Here is a 24,083-nt window from a genome sequence, read left to right on the forward strand (position 1 = left end):
GGGTGAGGGTGTGCCATCTCTCCCTCTCTCTAAGTGGTTGGGAGGTGGGTCTTGGGGGGTTGCTAGGCCTATAAAAATGACACTTTGTTGTTGCTTCAGTCCCACCCATCTAGTAAGACAGACAGCGGGAGCCCTGTTCGAAAACGTAGAAAGACGAAAACAAAATAAAACAAGAGATCAGTAGTTACGTACCCAAGGGGCACATGTTATGAGATTCTGGGCAACACCACAAAGTATAAACAAAAAGAAAAAGAAAAAAGAAACACATGAATAGCGACGGCTGGGGATGCTGCAGAGCGCAGCAACTTTATTTTGTAGTTTTGTTAACAGTGTTTTATTTTCTCTTTTCCTTTGTACCTTCTCTTTTGGATTATTATTGTAGGCACCTGCGAGTGCTTGGACCGTAACCCTCTTTACCATCGTTGGTATAGGGGAACAGCGGAACCACAGTGCCACCTGCTGGTAAAAATAAAACAGTGCACCCGAGTGGTGTTTTCAACTCCAACCTTCTGTCTCCTGTGTCAATGAATTCCCACACCCTTCCACATGGTCATATATGGTTTGCCCCCTACTTTTGGTGAAAAACTAAAGCTGCCTAACTTTTTTTTTCAATGTCCTCTGTGTGGCTGTGTGGTTAATTTAAATTGTGGTCATAAACAATATTATGGAAGTGTATAGCTGCCATGTAGAGCAAAAACAAAAATCAGCACATATAACATTAGAACTAAATACTTATTACATTAAAACGTGACAATTGTTACATTAACTAAATAATTATTATGTTAAAATGTGATAATTATCTCGAGAAAGCGGAAACAAAACTGCATTTTATCAGGCTTCAGAACATCACGCAGACTAATGCAACATTTCCTAGCACAAGCAAAAATTCACAAATCAAGAGAGACTGTCACGCATGGCTGATGTAGTAAACAAAATCTGATTCTATTTTGGATTAGGCCTGATCCATAAGGAAATGTTGCAATGTTTAGCGCATTTGGGTAGAATTGTTAAAAGCATTAGAACACTTAGACAGTACTTGAAAAGTACAAGACTGTATTGGTGAAAGCATCAATCTGATGGACTAGACATGGTGCTGTATTTAATGCAAGACATGGAACACTAATTGGACAACTGCATGGATACAGATTACTGAACTTGAAATGCATTCAAGAATGATTTGTTGTCAGTAGTGATGCATCGATTATTGATCATCTTTCCTTAAATTTCCCGAGCTTCGATTACATATCGGTGAATCGATGCATCAAATTAGAACCCAGTTTGAAGTCTCCTGTTGCCGGTTTGCATTAAAACCTTGAGTGCGCTTCTTTTAGTGCTATTATGGTAGATAAGTGTGGAGTAGTGGTTAGGGCTCTGTACTCTTGACCGGAGGGTCGTGGGTTCAATCCCCGGTGGGTGACACTGCTGCTGTACCCTTGAGCAAGGTACTTTACCTAGATTGCTCCAGTAAAAACCCAACTGTATAAATGGGTAATTGTATGTAAAAATAATGTGATATCTTGTAACAATTGTAAGTCGCTCTGGATAAGGGCGTCTGCTAAGAAATAAATAATAATAATAATAATAATAATAAAGAATGTCAGCACGTTGCTAGGATACACACGTTACAGGTGCTGAATGTTGTTAGTAGCTTATTGATCCCAGAATCTCATCAAGCAGCTTCTTGAAGGATTCCAGGGTGTCAGCTTCAACAACATTACTGGGGAGATGGTTCCAGACCCTCACAATTCTCTGTGTAAAAAAGTGCCTCATATTTTCTGTTCTGAATGCCCCTTTATCTAATCTCCATTTGTGGTCCTTGGTCCTCGTTTCTTTTTTCAGGTCAAAAAAGTCCTCTGGGTCGACACTGTCTATACCTTTTAGGATTTTGAATGTTTGAATCAGATCACTGCATAGTCTTCTTTGTTCAAGACTGAATAGATTCAATTCTTTTAGCCTGTTGTTTGCAGGGAGGAGTTTGTGGGTACAAAGGGGAAGCAGCTACGTCAGTACGGCGCCTTGTGCTGACAACGTAAACAGATGGCCAGAGCCTGTATTGTTTGCTGTTTTGTTACGTTTGTGTTTTGTGTTACAGAATGAGCACCCAGGAGCTGTCGCTACAGAGCCAGCAGTCAACCCTGAGCACATACTGCAGCAGTGTTTGCCACTCCTCCTATTATTGTGTCGTCTGCAAATTTAACGAGTTTGCTTGCTATACCGGAATCTAAGTCATTAATGTAGATTAGGAAGAGCAGAGGACCTAACACTGATTCCTCTGGTACTCGACTGGTTACCACGCTCCATTTTGAAGTTTCCCCTCTAATCATTATTTTCTGTTTTCGGTCACACTTTATTTTAAGGGCCGTTTTTTTTGTTTATTAACTGTTAACACATAGCTAACAAACATGTTAATGTACATTATTTATTTTCTGTTAACTATTAGTTAATAATATATAATAGGCAAGCTAAAACTGCAACCACCAGAGCCCTAGTTTACAAACGAGAGGAGGCCATTCAGCCCATCTTGCTCGTTTGGTTGTTAGTAGCTTATTGATCCCAGAATCTCATCAAGCAGCTTCTTGAAGGATCCCAGGGTGTCAGCTTCAACAACATTACTGGGGAGTTGGTTCCAGACACTCACAATTCTCTGTGTAAAAAAGTGCCTCCTATTTTCTGTTCTGAATGCCCCTTTATCTAATCTCCATTTATGACCCCTGGTCCTTTTTTCTTTTTTCAAGTCAAAGTCGTCCCCCGGGTTGACATTGTCTATACCTTTTAGGATTTTGAATGTTTGAATCAGATCGCCGCGTAGTCTTCTTTGTTCAAGACTGAATAGATTCAATTCTTTTAGCCTGTCTGCATATGACATGCCTTTTAAACCTGGGATAATTCTGGTTGCTCTTCTTTGCACTCTTTCTAGAGCAGCAATATCCTTTTTGTAACGAGGTGACCAGAACTGAACACAATATTCTAGGTGAGGTCTTACTAATACATTGTAGAGTTTTAACATTACTTCCCTTGATTTAAATTCAACACTTCTCACAATATATCCAAGCATCTTGTTGGCCTTTTTTATAGCTTCCCCACATTGTCTAGATGAAGAGATTTCTGAGTCAACATAAACTCCTAGGTCTTATTCATAGTTCCCTTCTTCAATTTCAGTATCTCCCATATGATATTTATAATGCACAATTTTATTGCCTGCATGCAATACTTTACACTTTTCTCTATTAAATTTCATTCGCATGTGTCTGCCCAGTTCTGAATGCTGTCTCGATCATTTTGAATGACCTTTGCTGCTGCAACAGTGTTTGCCACTCCTCCTATTTTTGTGTCGTCTGCAAATTTAACGAGTTTGCTTACTATACCAGAATCTAAATCATTAATGTAGATTAGGAATGGTTACCTCGCTCCATTCTGAGGTTTCTCCTCTAATCAGTACTTTCTGTTTTCTAGATGTTAACCACTCCCTAATCCATGTGCATGCATTTCCTTGAATCCCTACTGCATTCAGTTTGAGAATTAATCTTTTACGCGGGACTTTGTCAAAAGCTTTCTGGAAATCAAAATAAACCATGTTGTATGCTTTGCAATGATCCATTTTCAATGTTGTGTCCTCAAAAAAGTCAAGTAGGTTAGTTAGACATGATCTCCCTTTCCTAAAACCATGCTGGCTCTCCCAGGATATTGTTACCATATAGGTAATTTTCCATTTTAGATCTTATTACAGTTTCCATAAGTTTACATATATTAGAAGTCAGGCTTATTGGTCTGTAGTTACCTGGTTCGGTTTTGTCTCCCTTTTTGTGGATCTTCTTTCATTTCTTTGAGTACTATTGGGAGGATCTCATCTGACCCAGGGGATTTGTTTATTTTAAGAGCTCCTAGTCCCTTTAACACTTCTGCCTCTGTTATGCTAAAGTTATTTAAAATTGGATAGGAACAGGTCGACATGTCGGGCATGTTGTCCGTGTCTTCCTTTGTAAAAACCTGTGAAAAGTAATCATTTAATATATTTGCTATTTTTTTTTTCTTCATCTATGATTTTGCCATTTGTGTCTCTTAGACATTTAACCTCCTCTTTGAATGTTCTCTTGCTGTTATAATATTGGAAAAATATTTAAATCAAGAAAATGATTCAGGAAAGCTCTGCTAAAAACACTGCATGACTTGGTAAGAAAGAAGAAGAGAAGAAACAAATAACGTACAAAAAACAAATTCAACTGTTAAACTGTACAAAATGAACAGCCTGTTGTGATACGGTTTTAAAAGAAAAGACCGATACAGCTTGCAACCGAAAAGACTATGACAAAATATATGAGAAGAATAAACGCAGACGCACATTTCAGATGCATTAGAAAAATACCTTCAGTTGGTTAGATACAGAGGAAGTCCCTGCTGCTGAAAAAGAAAATTGACAGTGCTGGAGCCAGAGAATGTTTTGTGTTGTGTGTAGAAAATACCCTCTTAGCACAATGACAGCAGATGACATAAGGAGTGTACAGAACTTTATTACAGAACTGTAATAAAAGACACGTCGATTGGCAGAGGTATTCTGGCTGTCAGAAAATCAACGTAAACAGTTGAGGCGTCTCATTAACACTGCCTATATAAGCGCAAAGAAAGCCAAGCCTCTCGCTGATTATGAGCTTATTTGCACTGTTCAGAAAAAGAATGAAGTAGATAGAGGAATGTGGCAAATGTGGCTGAGTGGAAACAGGTGCAGGAGTGATGCAGTGTGTTAAAGAAGCAGACAGAGATAATTGTAATCCGGTTTGGAAACGTTTTTATTTTATATTCCAGGTCTGGTGACCTAAACAATAATCCCCCAGCAATACACAACAATGTTTACTGCACAGGGTAAATAACAACAGGGTTGCAATCCCAACTAATAAACAATAATATCCGCCCCACAGTAATACAGACACGGTCACCAGTCCTGGGTGCGTGCAGTATGCAGTAGTGCTCGTGGTGGTTGATAGAGTTTATTTAGTGACAATTGGTGTGGTGCTGTTCCGGCTTAGTGCTGGCCCTTGGCGAGAGCTCCGGAACTGTGTTAGCTGTCTGGTAACGTACAAGACCAGACAATTACAAACAAACAAAAGACAACACTCACAATACAATTGCTTTTGGGGTCTCTCACAGTGCTTCTCGGTTCTAGCAATACAAACCAATGCGAAGGAACCGATTGCGATTCTCCGTCTCCTTTTATGCTGTTACACATGACCCCTTGGTAAAAGAGTGCAACTGCCGCTCCAATCTGCGGCAGCCACATCGTTTCCCTTCCGGGTCAATGCGTTATTGCAACGGAGTCCCGCCCCATTTCTAGCTGACTGACTTCCCTTGAACCCTGGGAAAGAACTGTCAGGCCAGCCCGTCCAGGGAACTCTGTTCTCGCTGCTTCGCGGCCTCACAGGTCGGGAGGGAGATTTACAACCAAGAATCATTGTATTTCTGTCACAAGGAAGTAATTATTTGTCAAGAAAGGCTGGTATGCGATTTTTATGATTTCCATTACACGAGAGTAGATTTGAACTCGGCTCTCGCCAAGATAAGCACCAACTAAGATGTAGCTTTACAGTAAAATAATGTGATCCATCTGTGTCTCCATCCATTTGCGTTTCCTTCCATATGATGATGTAGATATCCTTCTGTCTGGTGTTGATGGCTGACGTGTAATGCTGGCTCCAGGGATCAGCTTATTGCCTCCCTAGCGCATCAGCACACACAACGGCTGTGATGCTGGCTCTGGGAATCACCACAGTGCGGTCTCCCCAGCGCATCAGCATGACAACCGTCTGGCTTGAGCTAAGTAGGGTTGCGACGCAACTCTTGACCACTGAATCCGACGTCTCTGAAAAAACGGTTGTAGAGTGTGCCACAAATCCTCAACAACCCACCTCCACTGGATAAACCCGGACTCTCCATCCTCGCTGTTCCGCTTCAGAGGCTAGTTGAGCATACCGCAGTTTCTTCCTCTCATGCGCCTCATCTACAGCATCCTCCCATGGCACTGTTAACTCTACCAGGTGAACAAGGTGTGCTGATCCAGACCACAAGACAATATTTGGTCGAAGGTTAGTGATGGCAATCTCAGGTGGAAAAATAAGCCGTTGACCAACATCTGCCAGCATTTTCCAGTCTCTAGCAGCTTCCAGTTGTTCTGGGCAAGGATTGGTTTTAACACCTTTTCTTGGTGGTTGCTCTCCTGGGCAGAGGAATGTTGTCTTTTGTGTGTAATGTTTTGATGGAACTGGTGGCAACTTACTGGTCATGTTACGCTTGTCTTCCAATGTTAAGGCCAAACATCGCAGCACCTGGTCATGGCGCCAAGTAAACCGTCCTTGGCTAAGAGCCACCTTACATCCTGTCAAAATGTGCCTTAATGTTGCAGGTGATGAACACAAAGGTTCTGTGGTGATGGGAGAACATCATACATTGACCTGATAAGGAAACTGATCCTGCTCTGTTCCATTGACCATAGGTCTTGCCAGTCAATCTTGCATTGTTCCACACTTTCCCATCTCATCCATTCTCCCTACTTGGCCTGGGAAATGGCCTTTACGCACCTCATCCTCTCCTCCTGCTTTTGCACCTCGTTGACTACCAGCTTCCTCCGTTGAGCTGGGGCTGCCTTGTGCCATGAAGGAGGAGCTGAACTGAGACCAAGACCCCCTCTTCCATGCTGAACTTGCCCCATGATATCACCAATTCGAAGGGCAGCCTTTGCATCCTCCACAGCTTTCTTTGCTGTCCACTTTCTTCCAGTTTTCAACACAGGTGCTGCCTCCCTTACGCATATGTCGCTTGACTCTACTAATGTCATTTCCAGTCGTACCTTGTCGCACATAAATTCCTCGGTTAGAGCGAAGACTGGTAGCTGCAGTATTCCTTTACCATAGACGCCCACTCTGCTGAGGCAGCGTGGAACTCCCAACAATTTCCTGATGTAAATGCAGGTGAATAAGGCAAGATACATATGTGTTTTAGCTGACTCGTCTACTGACAAGGCAGTTGTTGAAGAAGAAACCATATAAATAGACATATATATGGTAATGTACCAGTCACTAAACTAGTCGGTTCGCAGGATCTTAAACATGCAAATACTAATGGTATTCTCCAAGCTATTGACTCTGGCTTAGAAAAGGTAAACCTTTCATAAGAAAAACTGACATACACTAGCAATGAGCCTCATTTAGTGTGCTGTAACTGATGGTGCTTAAGTAATGATGGGGGTTATATCAGGAGTGGCTACTCAACTTTGAAGTAAAATGCCTTGGATCATACCAATTCATTGTTTAATCACAAACTGGAGCTTGGTATTTTAGATTCAGTGAAAGTGTTCAGTTAAATGGAATTGTTTATCCATTGAAAAATGTGGGATACCAAAATTTGTGGCGGGCTACCATAGTTTCCATTTTGGTAGCCCATCAGACTACCACACATAATAGTGATTGGTCCACCCCTGCTCTAATCATTGCTGGAGACTTTAATTTGGTAATTGATGAACACATTGATAGGTCCAATAACAGTCCACGCCATAATCAAAACTCATTGCACCAATTAAAATGTTATTTAAATGAAATAAGTATTGTGGAATGATGGACATTACAAAAGCCTACTGCAACAGACAAGTATTTCCCCCCCCTACATAAATAAATATTTTTCTAGAATAGATTTTTTATTTATATCGAAATCTTTAGTTAAAAAAATTATTGAAGCAAAAATAGGAACACCCATATCAGATCGTGCTCCTGTATATTTAGATTTAAATACAAACAGTAACATGTAAAACACAATCCGGGTGGCGTTTTAATAACTCTTGTGCATGATCTATTTATAAGACATTTTGACAAAGCAAAAGATGTTCTTACAATAAACACAAATTCTGTATCTTCTCCAAGCACCCTTTGGGAAACATTTAAAGCGTACATAGAGGATTTATTATTTCCTAAACTTAAGAAAAAAATAAGAGATACTCACATGGAATATCTAAAAAAACTAATTAAGTCTTTAGAAACAATATTTCAGAAAACCCCCAAACCAGAAAACTATAGAGAACTAGCCTAATTAAAGTTAAATTTCAACTGAACACCCTTATTTCTGAAACAGAAAACTTAATTATAGAACAAAAAGACTATCACAAAAAAGGAGAACAATCTGGAAAATTATTATCTCATACGTTAAGGAAAATTCAACAAAATAATTTCTGCTATTAAACAAGTAGATAGTACACTCACCTTTGATCCAAAGGTGATAAATGACTAAAAAAATTCTATGAAGGGCTCCTGAGTGGCGCATCCAGTAAAGGTGCTCCACGTGGAGTGCAGGATGCGTTCTATAGTCTGGACGTCGCGAGTTCGAGTCCAGGCCATTCAACAACCGACCGTGGACGAGAGCTCCTAGGGGGCGGCGCACAATTGGCCGAGCGTCGCCCGGGGGGAGGGAGGGTTAGGTCGGCTAGGGTGTCCTCGGCTCACCGCGCACCAGCAAACCCTGTAGTCTGGCCAGGCACCTGCGGCCTTGCCTGTAAGCTGCCCGAGAGCTGCGTTGTCCTCCGACACTGTAGCTCTTGGGTGGCTGCACAGTGAGTCCGCAGTGTGAAAAAAAGCGGTTGGCTGACGGCACACGCTTCGGAGGACAGTGTGTGTTCGTCTTTGCCCTCCCGAGTCACAGCAAGGGTGGTAGCGGTGAGCTGAGCTTCAAATCATAATTGGCCATTCCAAATTGGGAGAAAATAATAAAAATAATTGACAATGACTAAATTTATAAAAAAAGAAAAAAGAAAAAAAAAAATTCTATGAAAATCTTTACTGTGCTCAAAGTGAACCATCTCCTCAAGAATTGGAAACATTTTTTGAAGGGTTAAATTTGCCACATCTTTCCATACAATACCAATCAATATTAGATGCCCCAATTTCAGACCAAGAAATCCTATCCACTATTTAATAATAATAATAATAATAATAATAATAATAATAATAATAATAATAATAACAACAACTATTAATTTTATGATAGCGCCTTTCACTGGTAAATAGAGATAAAATCGATCACCATAAAAGTATAGTATATTATAATAAACAGTGCAGACTGCAGTAGAGTGAAAGTGTTAAAATACAGCGGAGAATAAGTGCGTCTTAATACAAGCATCACTATACTGTACTCGAATCTAAGATGCAGGCTATTTTGAGAAGCAAAAAATGGTTAAAAAATTGCGTCTCAGATTCACAGGAATACGGTACTTACGTCTGTATTTAATAATCAGGCCTTTACTTCGGTTGTGTACCCTCAACTACATAAACAAAATGTCAATACATTATCTATTTTAGATGCTTAGCAAAGATGTTATTGCATTTTTTTGGTACTCTATGTACAGTATTTATAAGCACTGAAAGGTTTGTTACTTTTTTGTTTTAGAAGTTAGTAATTTAAAGCATTTGGCTCACCTAAATTGCGTGCACCCAAAGATATGTAATTGATCAGTTGGGTATCAATAACCCTGTGTATCAAAGAACACCAATTTGTTTCTAGTTGTACCACCTTCATTTTCTTTGGACTGTCAGCTCCAGCAGAATTTAAGGAGCTACATATGAATTCTAAAACCTTGCAATGACTACCAGCTCACCTTCTATAATTTTGTATTTATTTTCTATAATTTATGTAAATGCTAAAGCAAAGATATCATTTTCCTTGACTAGTTTCCCATGTAAATATATTTATTTACAAATCGGTAGCAACATTCATTAAGGTGTTGTTGCTAAGGTTTTAAAATTATTTTCACTGCTCCCCTGATCATTCAATACTACCCTGCCATCACATCTCAGCATCTATGCTAAAAGCCTAACCTGGATCCAGCAGAGTTATGGGTGGTATGGCATTTCCTGACTTGTGGCTTCAAGCTTCAACATCTGCTTTTTAACATTTTTATATAAATATACTGTTGTTTTTTTTTAAATATGCTATTTAATATATAGCAGGTGTGTGTGTGTGTGTGTGTGTGTGTGTGTGTGTGTGTGTGTGTGTGTGTGACATGCCTGGGGAAAGGTAATGTGTTGTGTAAATGTAAATGCTTTTTGAATGTACTGTACAGTGCTTTGTGATACTTTTGTACAAAAAGTGCTATATAAATGTAATAAATAAATACATAAACCATAACTACTTTTTTTTTTTTAAATATATGTTTCTATTGTTGGTGGTGGTTTATGCTATCAATTATTTTTAAGCTACCAGTTTGTCCCTTAGAGACAGAATTGATCTATATAGACACAATGCTGGTAATTATGTACTAATCATACCTTTAATTTCATTGTTCGGGAAGCTGCTCCCAAAGTCACAAGCTTTTGGAGGTGCTGGTGGCTGTGGAACTGGGAAGGTGGGTTTCCCATTAATCACCACATGTCTCCTCAGGCTTAAAGCTGGAAGATGAATGGTGTTTTCACTTCTGTTGATCTGAGGAACTGTCCCAGAATGAGGTGCACTGCTCAGTGGTATTTTTACAAGGACATTATTGGATACATTTCCAGTTGCAGGACTAGGTGTTGCTCTGTTGGAAAGAGAGCATGGTGTACCTGAATGTACCCTGATAAGGGGAATATGCTGCCCATTGACCATGCCAGGACCCTCTGGTATACATGATGTCTGGTGGCTTCTATTACATGTTCTTCCATTCATTGTTATAGGGATGTAGCGCTCAAAATGTCATTAATTGCAGTCCATTCATTTGCTCATATTGGTAATGACCTGCCAAAAGAGAATAAAACCAGTTCTAATACAATATATAATATGAACTACACAAGCAATTTTTACATAGTGTACTAAACAATTTAATGAATATACAGTCATGATAATTGGGCCAAATGTATAATGCTAATTTATTGAAATTCAAAAGGGTTTAAAACAATTACAATGCAAAATAAATCAGACTGTTGAAAACAGGATTTCTTTATATTTGCAGATCTGTGGTTAACACTCAGCAGTAGAGAAAAGCACAGTATATTGTACTAAATTTGCTAAATAAAATACAGGCTAGTTTCCCCTCTTTTATCTTTACCTTTATTAGTATTGTTATACTTGTTTCTTTGAGGTTAAGAATTTGAAAATGTCTTTAAATCCATTCTTCAGATAAACTTTGTTTGAACTATTTTCTGTCTACAGTATGGCTATGCAAGCTGCTCTATATTTTACAGAGTTGCGCTCAACACTTACATACCACAATATTTTTCTCACTGTCAACCATCCTCTATTCTAAGCCCTCTAGTGTTCAAAAGTCAAATCAAGTGCATGGTGGACAGTGACAATGTAATTCAATACAGTTTGTTGTTTTTCACTATAAAATTAGAAATAAAACAACTTAAATACGTGCAATTTGTTTCCAGATAAATTTGATTACTGAAATCCTGAGTTTATAGATGTTTAAGTTAACGTAAGCATATATATCACAACGATTTTAAATGTCTTAACTTTTTATTTTCCAAAGTGAATCTGGTCTTTATTTTTCTACCAGCTTTTTACTTTTCGAAGTGTAATGATGACAGATTACTAAAACAAAAGACCCTATGCCTGGTACCTCAGCATGCTGATGAATTAAAATTAAATCCCTTATAGATTACTTATTCTGAAATAGCTTTTAATTTCTGTTGAAAAAAATAATAATTGTTGCAATTCCTATACTGTTTGTAATTTACATAACATTTGATAGTTCTAATGAGTCTGGAGAAAAGATGCAGTAAAAAGGTTTGCTGCCCTGCCCCCCCCCCCCCCCCAGTGGTAAACAGTGGCGGATCCACTAGCACTTTGTTTTGTTTTCTATGTTAATGTGAGACATTTATAAGGCACTTCATCTTAAAATATCATACTGTACTGTATTACTGTATTTTCCAAGCATTAAATGAAAATGACGGTAAGGCCGAGAAAAGTGAAATATAATGGCTGTTTTAATATTTTTGCAAGCCTTGCAATGCAACCTAAATATTTATAAAACCGCTGCTCTTAGACAATATATTACATTACGTCAGCGCTTAGAAGTAGGCATCGGTAACGACAACTTCAAAAAGCATGTGCCCGACATTTTACATCATTCTGGAGCTCCAAAATAAAATAATTTGAGTAATCTGGATGACGTTTCATGTTCTGTCTCATGAGAATCATGACAAATGCATACACTGACAATAATAGTGCAGCGTTCAACGTTATTATTCTAATATAAAGTATTTGAAGTTAGCCGTATTTTGTTCATAGCCTACCAATTGCTATTTTGCATTTTTTTTTTTTTTTTTTATGTTTTGCAAATATACGAAGGTGGTAGAAATATGACATATGGTCTGGCCATATGTTGCCAATTACTACAACAGTAAAAACAATATATCTGGATTACGGTACCTTAACCAGAAATGTACTGGTTGTGTTACCTTGGGTATAGGCTCTCTAAAAAAAACCACTAAATACTTATTAACCAAAACACAACGATTTTTTTTTTTTTTTTTTTTTTTTAATTTACTTAAAATTGTGCGTGGCAAATTCAATCATCGTCACCAGGCAGAAAAAAGACACTGTCCTTCGATTACGTACCTTGGGGAAATTGTAAACTGTGGTTTGACCTTTTCGGTAAATTCAAAATCTTGCTCCCAAATTAGAAATGAAGCGATAGCATTCACTTACCAGGTAACCATTTCCACAACAAAACTAAACAATGCACTTCATTTCAGGTCAGCGCGCTGGACTTGGCTGAACACAGAACAGTTCTGCAGGACAGAAAGTTCCCAGAATATCCTGAGTATCAGCTAATCAAATAAGTTTCTGTTGACATCACAGACTTGCAAATTGTTGTCCCAACAGGCGTTTTTCTGAGTGTGAGATGATGTTATGCCTGTAGTTTGTTTGTAGCTGTTGATGTGTAGGCTGAGACTCGGCCCCCTCTCCAGACCTGTGAGTGTGCTGTGAGTTTACAGGACGCGGGTAATCGGTAACCTATTACCCAGACAGTTTAGAGATTAAGACAGTTTTGATTTCCTATGCTCTGTATTTATAAATGTATACACTTGTATAATACATGTGTAACACATTTTCCAAAGGTCAACAGGAAGTTTCACAAACTGCACAGTCCCATAACAGTATTTTTCACACCATATTTGCTACAAATTTATCTTTGGGGAAAAAAAAAACATTCTTAATTTAAGATTAATTTATAGTAAAAAAAAAAAAAAAAAAGTATTTGTGGTACCACTGCACCTGTGGGATGCATTGTTAATTTAAATCTACAGGGGTGGCATAAAGTCACATGGGATATAGCTACACATATATTCAAATGTTGCCACCAAGTATCTAAATAGCAGCATTATATTATTATTTAAAGAAACAAAACATATATAAGATGACCATGAGTGTGATTGTCAATAGCACTTACAGATATGACCGATAGTCCATTTATTGAATTATTGTAATGTTGGTGTCAAAATGTAAAATACTACAATAAGGGTTTTTTTTGTTTGTTTAGTTTTTTAATTCTGTCCTTCCTACTTAGTTAGTTGTGAGGAGGGATCAATAATTGTATGTTTGGCAGCATTTCAGAGTTATAGTTTGCATGTCCAGTTATATCACATTATTGCTAATTATGCCACCAACAGATTTGTTATTGCAATAACTTACTTCATTGTAAGCTTTATCAGTGTCAGCTCAAAAATATTCCATTGAGTTGGAAGCGCGTGAATTTAAGAGTTGTGCAATAGAAGGCAGTGGCTACAGAGTATTCTTGCATTATCAGAGCATTTGTCAAATAAATAGGCAATAAAATAACCAACAATACCACAGCCCTTTACTAATTTTGATTTTGCCAGGTAGTGATATATACAAGGACAACTTGGTTTCAACATTACTTAAAAAGCAACATGCAATTACGCCAGACAGCTTTACAATACAGGCTGCAAAAACAGCTTTGGGCCACTCAACTGTCAACAGCTGTGTTTGGGGGTTGATGCAGTTAGGCTATACTGTATGTATTTCACAGTTGGGACATGTGCTTTTATATTTTGGGGGTTTATGTACTGTTTTAAGTATACAATTTCAATTATTTGATTATTAATGGATTGTTTAAGGTGCCATTGAACTATATCAAAAGTTATTGATGTGTTTCTCAAAGTTATGTTTCACAGAAACTAGGTTATAAAGAGGGCCACGGAAAATTCACGGTACTTTTTCAAGAAATTCACGAATGACAATAAAAAAAACAACAATACATTTCACGGATTGTCACGGAAGTGCCATTTTATTAAAAAAAAAAAAAGTTTCTATTGTAAGTTGCCTTAAATTAATAGCGCATCAAAGAAAATCACCGAGGTTGAAACATTTAATGGTAGCTACTGAGTCAACATTTACATTGTAACGTTTAAAACAATCTTTTAAAATGTAATAAACAAGGGTCATTTAAATGTGTTGGCTGAAAAAAGTAACAAGCAGACAAAATTGATTAAAACAAAACAAGTTTGAATGACAAATTCGGCAACATTGTCGAGTTTTGTAAACATTTAAAACTTAGGCTATGTTCATACAGTAATTAAACGGACTGTGTTGTATAGCGTTATGCTGAAAAACAAAATGTTAAATACAGGATAAGTGCAAGTGACAAAACTGAAACTTTGTGTTTTTCTATACACACACTAAATTATATATGACGTTTTAAAACCACATAACATCGTGCTACTTGAGCGAATCAACCTATACAAAATAATCTCAAGAACAAGAACAGGAAAAACAAGAAGAAGAAATCCTATGCGACTTTTTATCCATGTAGTGTGTTGTGCACACACACACACACACACACACACACACACACACAAAATAATTACCTGGCCTGTGAGCAGAAAACTAGTTATTTGTTGAAGGCCAGCATTGTGCAGTTTGTTGCAGTTTCAACACTCATGGTTTGTCTTTGTGGTCTTTGGTGGAATTGACAAAAAACAGCGTGCAATTTTTGCCATGTTTGGGAATCTGATTTCAGACCTCACCCAGAAAACAATATTGACATTGTTCACGGAAGGCAGTCAAATACACGATTTCCGTGAAATTCGTGAAATCGTGAATTTCCCGTGTCCCTAGTTATAAACTTTCACCTGGTTAATTTAAAAAAAAAACTCTCGGCATTTAACAGCATTTAACAGACCTGGTAAGCACTTTGAATTCATGTAAGTTATTTAACTTAACTTTATTGTACATCTTGTTAGTTTTGTCACAGTAAATTCATTCCTGTTGTCTCTATGTACTTGCTCCCAAACCTCAGGATGTGCTCTGAATGCTACTGTGCTAGGAACTGATATATGGTAATCAGTGACAGCTGGCACTTACTGAAGTGCCTCGCAGTGTCGGAATGCCCCGCGCCGTCGGCCCTGCCGGAGTGCCCCGCGCGGTCGGCCCTGCCGGAGTGCCCCGCCCCAGCGCTGTCACTGCGCACATGAGGGGAGGTAGGGTGAAAGCCCTTAGTGTAAACATATATACATACGGTTGGCAGGGAGAGGGTTAAAATGCTCCCTGCCAGAGGGCTAGTGAGTGGCGCATCCGGTATTTTGTTTTATTGAACATTAGTATATTATAATGCTACACAGCAAATGGTGAAATCTTGAGCATATAATCTGTTCAAGAGAAATGATTTATGTTATTTCCTTTATAGTTAAATATTTACTAATTTCAAATAAGAAATAAATCAAGATAACAACAAACATCGCCCCGTGAAAAGCCACGGCTGAATGTTTTTGAGCATTTCGCTTACCCTAGTTTATCAAAAATAAGTGTTTGTAGCAAACCAGGTGGATTCAGTGGTCCTGTAAAATGCTCTAAAAATCCAGCTGTTGCTTATCACAGAGGGTATAGGTTGATCAAATCAAATTAAATCGTTTAGCTTATGTCATTTTTTTATATTTGGAACTTTGAAGATGCACACTATGCACAGATGGTTCTACCAAGGTTATATGTCATTACATCTGTGTGACTATGATATTGTAGTAAGAATGAAAGTGATTACTGTATTCAGTAATAATAACCTCAAAACTACTGAGCAGGAGTTAGCTTCCCTATTCTCCCTGCATCTGCTTAATGGGCACATGTGCTGTTGTCTCTGAGGTGCCTGCTGTCTCCACTGCAACACAACAGCAGACTACACTGTTTATCTCAACTTACCTATTTAACTAACTTACAGGATCCCAACCCAATCCTATCCACTGCTTTTCTAGTCAACCCACATGCTCAGTCAAAATGACAGCAAAACAACCCAAAATCAAGGACTTCATTTAGCAAGGTTACCTTCCCAATGGCTTATATATAATGGTGCTCTAACTACTTAATATTCATTTACTATGCCAGTGAGCCAGGGAAACTAGTCCCCAGTTTTATATATTTTTGTTTTTATCAAAAACATTTTAAGTTTTTTTTTTTTTTTATCAAAAGGCTATATTGCATCATAATTATAGTTGCATAAGTCAAATTAATCTCAAGGTCTATAAGGAAATCCAAAATCATAGACGCGTCATACATCAGGGCAAGGTTGAGCCAGAACAGCAATTATATATACTTTATTTATCTTTAAGGGACATTGACAGTTATCATCTATACAGTATGCATACAATACTTACTTGATTTTTGATCACATCTTCATAACTTTGCCCCACTGCCCCTTTTTCATAGCCCGTTATAAAGTCTGAATGCTGGGTTGAACCCACATCTGTCTTTAAATGATACACAGATCACCCTTTATGCATTCTTAAGAATTTAACTACAAAAGGCAGCCCCAAATTGCAACACCTCTTCCATTAAATTGATAACCAAAATAGTCCCAGGACTAAAATGTTTGAGCTGATAGGTTGAGGAAACCATTTTTTTTTTCTTAGAACAAAGGATTAGGATAATAATAATAATAATAATAATAATAATAATAATAATAATAATAATAATATTATTTTTATTTTTATATAGCTCCTTTCATAGTGCACCACCATCGCAAAGCGCTTTACAGAGGTAGGCTGTGAACTGTGCATTATATGCAGAGGATGGACTTGATTGAAGTCTTTGAAATCTTAAAAAGATTTTATAGTTAAACCTAGCTAATACTTTAAGCACAGTACAGAAAACAGGACGAGAGGACCATTGGGTTCCTTTAACAATTACATCCCAAAAGTAGACAAATCTAAATCTAAAACAAAATGGCCAAAATGGTTTAATAGATCAATTTAAAAAAATATTCAGCGAAAAAAGGCACTTTACAGAGCGTTTAAAAGGGACCAAAAACAAAGTACACAGAAAGAGTACTTGGAACTGCAAACACAAGTCAAAAAGGAAGTTAGAAAGGCCAAGAGAGAGATAGAAATCAATATTGCTAAGGGGGCTAAAACCAATTCCAAAATGTTTTTCCAATATTATAACAGCAAGAGAACATTCAAAGAGAAGGTTAAATGTCTAAGAGACACAAATGGCAAAATCATAGATGAAGAAAAAAAATAGCAAATATATTAAATGATTACTTTTCACAGGTTTTTACAAAGGAGGATACGGACAACATGCCCCACATGTCGACCTGTTCCTATCCAATTTTAAAAAGTGTTAAAGGGACTAGGAGCTCTTAAAATAAACAAATCCGCTGGGCCCGATGAGATCCTCCCAATAGTACTCAAAGAAATGAAAGAAGTTATTTACAAACCGTTATCCAAGATCATGCAACAGTCTCTTGACACAGGGGTTGTACCGACAGACTGGAAAATAGCAAACGTAATACCGATCCACAAAAAGGGAGACAAAACCGAACCAGGTAACTACAGACCAATAAGCCTGACTTCTATTATATGTGAACTTATGGGAACTATAATAAGATCCAAAATGGAAAATTACCTATATGGTAATAATATCCTGGGAGACAGTCAGCATGGTTTTAGGAAAAAGGAGATCATGTCTAACTAACCTACTTGACTTTTTTGAGGATGCAACATTGAAAATGGATAACTGCAAAGCATACGACATGGTTTATTTAGATTTCCAGAAAGATTTTGACAAAGTCCTGCGTAAAAGATTATTTCTCAAACTGAACACAGTAGGGATTCAAGGAAATGCATGCACATGGATTAGGGAGTGGTTAACATGTAGAAAACAGAAAGTACTAATTAGAGGAGAAACCTCAAAATGGAGCGAGGTAACCAGTGGTGTACCACAGGGATCAGTATTAGGTCCTCTGCTATTCCTAATCTACATTAATGATTTAGATTCTGGTATAGTAAGCAAACTTGTTAAATTTGCAGACGACACAAAAGGAGGAATGGCAAACACTGTTGCAGCAGCAGAGGTCATTCAAAATTATCTAGACAGCATTCAGAATTGGGCAGACACATGGCAAATGAAATTTAATAGAGAAAAGTGTAAAGTATTGCATGCAGGCAATAAAAATGTGCATTATAAATATCATATGGGAGATACTGAAATTGAAGAAGGGAACTATGAAAAAGACCTAGGAGTTTATGTTGACTCAGAAATGTCTTCATCTAGACAATGTGGGGAAGCTATAAAAAAGGCCAACAAGATGCTCGAATATATTGTGAGAAGTGTTGAATTTAAATCAAGGGAAGTAATGTTAAAACTCTACAATGCATTAGTAAGACCTCACCTAGAATATTGTGTTCAGTTCTGGTCAACTCGTTACAAAAAGGATATTGCTGTTGTAGAAAGAGTGCAAAGAAGAGCAACCAGAATTATCCCAGGTTTAAAAGGCATGTCGTATGCAGACAGGCTAAAAGAATTAAATCTATTCAGTCTTGAACAAAGAAGACTACTCGGCGATCTGATTCAAACATTCAAAATCCTAAAAGGTATAGACAAATAGACAATGTCAACCCAGGGGACTTCTTTGACCTGAAAAAAGAAACAAGGACCAGGGGTCACAAGTGGAGATTAGATAAAGGGGCATTCAGAACAGAAAATATGAGGCACTTTTTTACACAGAGAATTGTTGTTGAAGCTGACACCCTGGGATCTTTCAAGAAGCTGCTTGATGAGATTCTGGGATCAATAAGCTACTAACAACCAAGCGAGCAAGATGGGCTGAATGGCCTCCTCTCGTTTGTAAACTTTCTTATGTTCTTATGTTCTTATGTTCTTCTTAAGACCCAGCTAGACAAAGTTTTGAGATCAACCAGCTATTAAAAATGGGACGAGAACTAATGGGCCAACCACCTATTCTTATTGTAATAATTTATCGCCCACCTAAACCTAGTCAGTTTTTTCTGCCTGAATTTGCTGAATATATGTCTATACTGTCAACTAATTATGATAGGATTCTTTTACTTGGAGATTTTAACCTTCACATTGATAACAAAGCTGATTCAAAGGCTATTGACTTTTTAAGGCTTCTGGACTCTCTTTATTTTATTCAGCATGTTTCAGGGCCCACCCATAATCATGGCCATACCTTAGATCTTGTCATCTCTCGGGGTCTACTTGTTAATATCTCATCCATAATTGATCATAATATCACTGATCACTCTTGTATTTTATTTGAATCCATTGTATCGGTACCCAGAAAGAGTGGGGCCCACACTATTAAAAGCTGTGTCATTAATTCTTCAACTGTACAAAGGTTTTCTGAAATAATAAGTTCAGCTCCATCACTTCCTTTGCAGTCTCTGTCTACTGAATTACTAGTTGACAGATTTAACCACCTTTGCACTACTACTCTTCATACAGTTGCTCCAGTCAAGACTAGATTAGTTCCACTTAAACATAATGCTCCCTGGATTAACAATACTATCCGTCAAATAAAAAGAGACTGTCGTAAGATGGAACGAAAATGGAGGGCTACAAAATTACATATCTATTTTGATATTATGAAAGATTATCTATCGAGGTACAATGAAGCTATAAGATCTGCAAGATGTGCATATTTCTCCAAATTGATTGAGGAAAATAAAAATAACTCCAGGGTGCTTTTCTCAACAATAGATACATTGACAAATCCTTCCTTCTCACCCATCTGCAACATAGAAGTGTCCTCGTCCAAGTGTGAAGAATTTCTCAACTACTTTGAAAATAAAATAAAGACTATTAGGGAACAAATTCCATCTTATGGTTCTAATTTAATTATTTCAGATAGACTGGGGAAAACAGTGATGGAATCATTTTCTTGTATTACTGCACAGGAACTAAACATGATTGTCATGCACATGAAATCCACAACTTGTATGTTAGATCCCATTCCAACAAGGTTTCTGAAGGATGTCCTTAGTTACTTGTGTAATGATATTCTTGCCATTATGAATAGTTCGCTGGAAAATGGAATAGTTCCGGCTTCTTTCAAAATTGCCCTGGTTAAGCCCCTACTTAAAAAACCCAACTTAGACAGTTCACTTCTGAATAACTTCAGACCCATTTCAAATCTCCCTTTTCCAGCAAAAGTTCTTGAAAAGGTAGTGCTTAAACAACTTAATGGCTTCCTGATTACTAATAATATGTTTGAAAAGTTTCAGTCTGGGTTTCGTTCAAATCACAGTACAGAAACTGCCCTGGTAAGAGTAACAAATGACTTATTAATGAGTGCAGATTCAAATGCTATATCCATTCTTGTTCTTTTGGACCTTAGTGCTGCGTTTGATACTGTGGATCATTCCATCTTAATTGATCGTCTTAAGGGATGGGTGGGCCTAGATGGTAAAGTACTAAACTGGTTTAGATCCTACCTTACAAACAGACAGTTCTTTGTTTCACTGGGGGAGTCTGTGTCGGGTTTAGAAAATATTACCTGTGGTGTCCCTCAGGGTTCGATTCTTGGTCCGATATTATTCTCTTTATACATGCTATCTCTAGGCCAGATTATTCATAAACTGCTGTAAATTTCCACTGCTATGCTGATGATACACAGTTATACATCTCTGTGAAACCTGGTGAAATTAGCACAACATCAGCCTTACTTGAGTGTATCACTGACATCAAAACTTGGATGTCCTTAAATTTTCTGCAATTAAACTCTGATAAGACAGAAGTGTTGATAGTAGGCTCTCAGCAACAAATTGATTTATCAAAAATACATTTGGGGGACTTAACTCCTAATTTGAAGTCTGAAGTGAGAAATTGGGGTGTTATTTTTGATTCTACTTTAAGTTTCAAGTCGCATATTAAAATGATTACAAAAGTATGTTTTTATCATAAGAAACATTGCCAAAATTAGATAATTTCTGTCTTTATCTGATGCTGAAAAAGTAATCAATGCTTTTATTTCAGGTAGACTGGACTACTGTAATGCTCTTTTTTCTGGACTTACTAGCCAAGCTTTATTAAGGCTGCAGCTTGTGCAAAATGCAGCTGCAAGGGTCCTTACCAAAACCAAAAGGAGAGCACATATAACTCCTGTACTTGCTTCTCTGCACTGGCTTCCAGTGAAATATCGAATTGATTTTAAAATTCTATTGCTTACATTTAAAGCACTAAATGGAATGGCACCAGATTACCTCTCAGAGTTGTTGTCTCTTTATCAGCCTCGGCGTGCATTGAGGTCGACTAACAGTGGCCTCCTCTGTATTCCGAGGGTGAGGCTCAGGAGGAAAGGAGAGGTTGCTTTTTGTGTTCGTGCTCCGCAGCTGTGGAACTCTCTCCCCGACCATGTCAGAGGTTCACCCACAGTAGCTACTTTTAAATCTAGGCTTAAGACCTATTTTTATAATTTAGCTTTTTGATTTTATATATTGTTGTTTTTAGTTGTTTTAAATTGTGTCTTTTCTCTTTTTGCGATATATGATGTTTTTTTTTTTTAACCTGTTTAACTTATTCATCAATTTATGCCGTTTTATTAACTTTGATTTTAATCTTTGTGTTCTGTTACCTTCTTTTTTGTTTTTTGTGCAGTGCCTTGAACCTTGTGGTATGAAAGGTGCTCTATAAATAAAGATTATTATTATTATTATTATTATTATTATAGATTATTATTATTACACACCAGACCCAGTGCGACAAGCGAAAATGTGCAGCGATGCGACAAAATGAATAAAACCGATACTTTTGATAAGTATCTTTCACAGTGCAGGTGATGCTGGGATGAGGCTTCCTCCTACTCTTCTCCTTTTATACATTTACTCTAAACCCATTCATCCAAAGTTCTTTGCACCATTGAAGATGAACTTCCATGTTATGGCATCAGTCATGCCTGACACAGATCTTACAACTCGCTACAGATATTGTTTCCCTCTGTTGGTTAAAAACCCATTCCAATCTCATACAGGCAGCTCAACATTATTTATTTTTTTTAGGTTGCCCCTTGAAGACACTGGATACAGTACGTATGTCACATAATTCAATCAATTTATAAATTACGTTGGTTTAGATAAACTGGCAAGCACATCTTTTGGGGGTCTGGAGGTCAGTGAGTGCAGCATCAACTATGCTATACATCACCTTCTGACCAAGGTTGGCTGTGTAATATGCTTGTTACAAATTAGTATTCAGTTTGGTTAGTTTTCTGAGTAACCTCAGTAATCTATTATACTGTAAAATAAATAACTAACATTGAATGTCTTTTTCCCTTCAATATCAATTCTTAAGCCTTGTCACAAGATCACATCACATTATGCTATGTCTTGTCACAGCTTACCTATTAAAAAAAGCTGTTAATTCACAAGTTTCCACTTAGATTTTTTATAACTATAACAGTAACATTTAGCATTTACTTTTTTGTCACCAATGCAGTGTGTGGTCCACTGACTGACTCACTGTGTGACCCTGAGCAAGTCACTTAACCTCATTGTGCTCCATCCTGCAGATGAGATGTTAAATCAATGTCCTGTTGTAAGTGACTCTGCATATAATGCACAGTTCACAGCCTACCTCTGTAAAGCGCTTTGTGACGGTGGTCCACTCTGAAAGGCGCTACATAAATATGAAGATTTTATATATTATTACTGTATCTTGAGTTATATTGTCTTGAAAGTGGCTTAACCATTAGGCATAGAATCTAAGCTTCAAGAAGCATTCATTGTCAGATCTAGAACCTGTTCACTCGAATTGCAATTTCAGAACATCAAACTCTCAGATTAAAACTTTTTATTTAGAAAATGTACTGGGGACATACAATACATTTCACAAGTGATGCCTCAGATATAATTTAGAGTGGTGTAGTTTCTTTTGTGACAAAGATCTGTAATTATTTTACTGAGCAGGAACCCTCCCCCTCATCTGTTAAAAGTGAATTGTATCATGTCTAGTCATGTTACAAGCTGCTGAATATCACCCAGGAAACCATGCAACAGTAATTCACAAAGGCTTTTTTCTTATTGGGCAATGCACTGCATTTTTCATGTAATAATCATTTCAACCACCCATATGAAAACCAAATGTTTTTTTTTTTTACTGAAGGTGCATCTAAATTAAATTAATAGCTACAAACTATAGACTGAGCATTAACAGCACAAAACAAATGTTTTTACTGTTGTAACTACTGTTATAATGCAGCCCCAGATATAGTGATGCCAAGAATAGAAATAAACATGCTATATAAAGCAAGTTTTATCAGAAAAAAGTCTTGGGCTTGCCAGTAATCTGATACCGATGACTTATCAAATGCAACAAATATTACTTTTTCTTGGAATGGTCCTATATAAAAGAAACATAAAAATTAGCTACAAGTATATGTTTTTATAAAATAATATTCTGATCTAAAGTCTAAAGTCAAGACATGAAGGATAAGAGAATAATTGATGTAGATATGAGTCATTCTTGTAACTATGCAACATAATTATTATGTTACTGGCAATTTTCCAAAATTCTGTGGCCATTGTAATAGTGGTAAAGCTGTTAAAAAGTTACAATAGTTAAGAAACCAGTCCGGTGAGTACTGTATGTCACTTTAGCACTTTATTATTTAAGTGAGCCATGGGTCGTTTGATATGTCATATCTACTTTTGTGTAATTGGGTTTATGGATGCATCTTTATGGGCATACATTCAATGAAAAATGTTGATTTTAGTTTAGTTTAGTTTATTCACTTTGTTCCCACAGGGCCAGCACAGTTACATCTCAATAGTGCAGCACTAATACAAAGAGAGACCTAAGTAGACCATACGCAATAATAATTGCCT

At 37.3% G+C, this 24,083-nt stretch overlaps 1 protein-coding gene across 1 annotated transcript in view; it reads right to left on the bottom strand.

Moving 5' to 3' along the window:
* Positions 1-12,870, bottom strand: part of glis3 (GLIS family zinc finger 3) — a 287,369-nt gene extending 274,499 nt beyond the window's left edge. Inside the window, exons 1-2 of the mRNA XM_059026109.1 lie at positions 12,568-12,870; positions 10,296-10,740 (exon numbers count right to left, since the gene is read on the bottom strand). Of these exons, the coding sequence (XP_058882092.1) occupies positions 10,296-10,671 (376 nt within the window). The 5' untranslated portion in view covers positions 10,672-10,740; positions 12,568-12,870. The remainder of the gene's footprint in view (positions 1-10,295; positions 10,741-12,567) is intronic.
* Positions 12,871-24,083: the final 11,213 nt, after the last annotated feature.

Source organism: Acipenser ruthenus, chromosome 1, assembly GCF_902713425.1.
Source record: "Acipenser ruthenus chromosome 1, fAciRut3.2 maternal haplotype, whole genome shotgun sequence".
In the NCBI taxonomy this organism is placed as follows: domain Eukaryota; kingdom Metazoa; phylum Chordata; class Actinopteri; order Acipenseriformes; family Acipenseridae; genus Acipenser; species Acipenser ruthenus.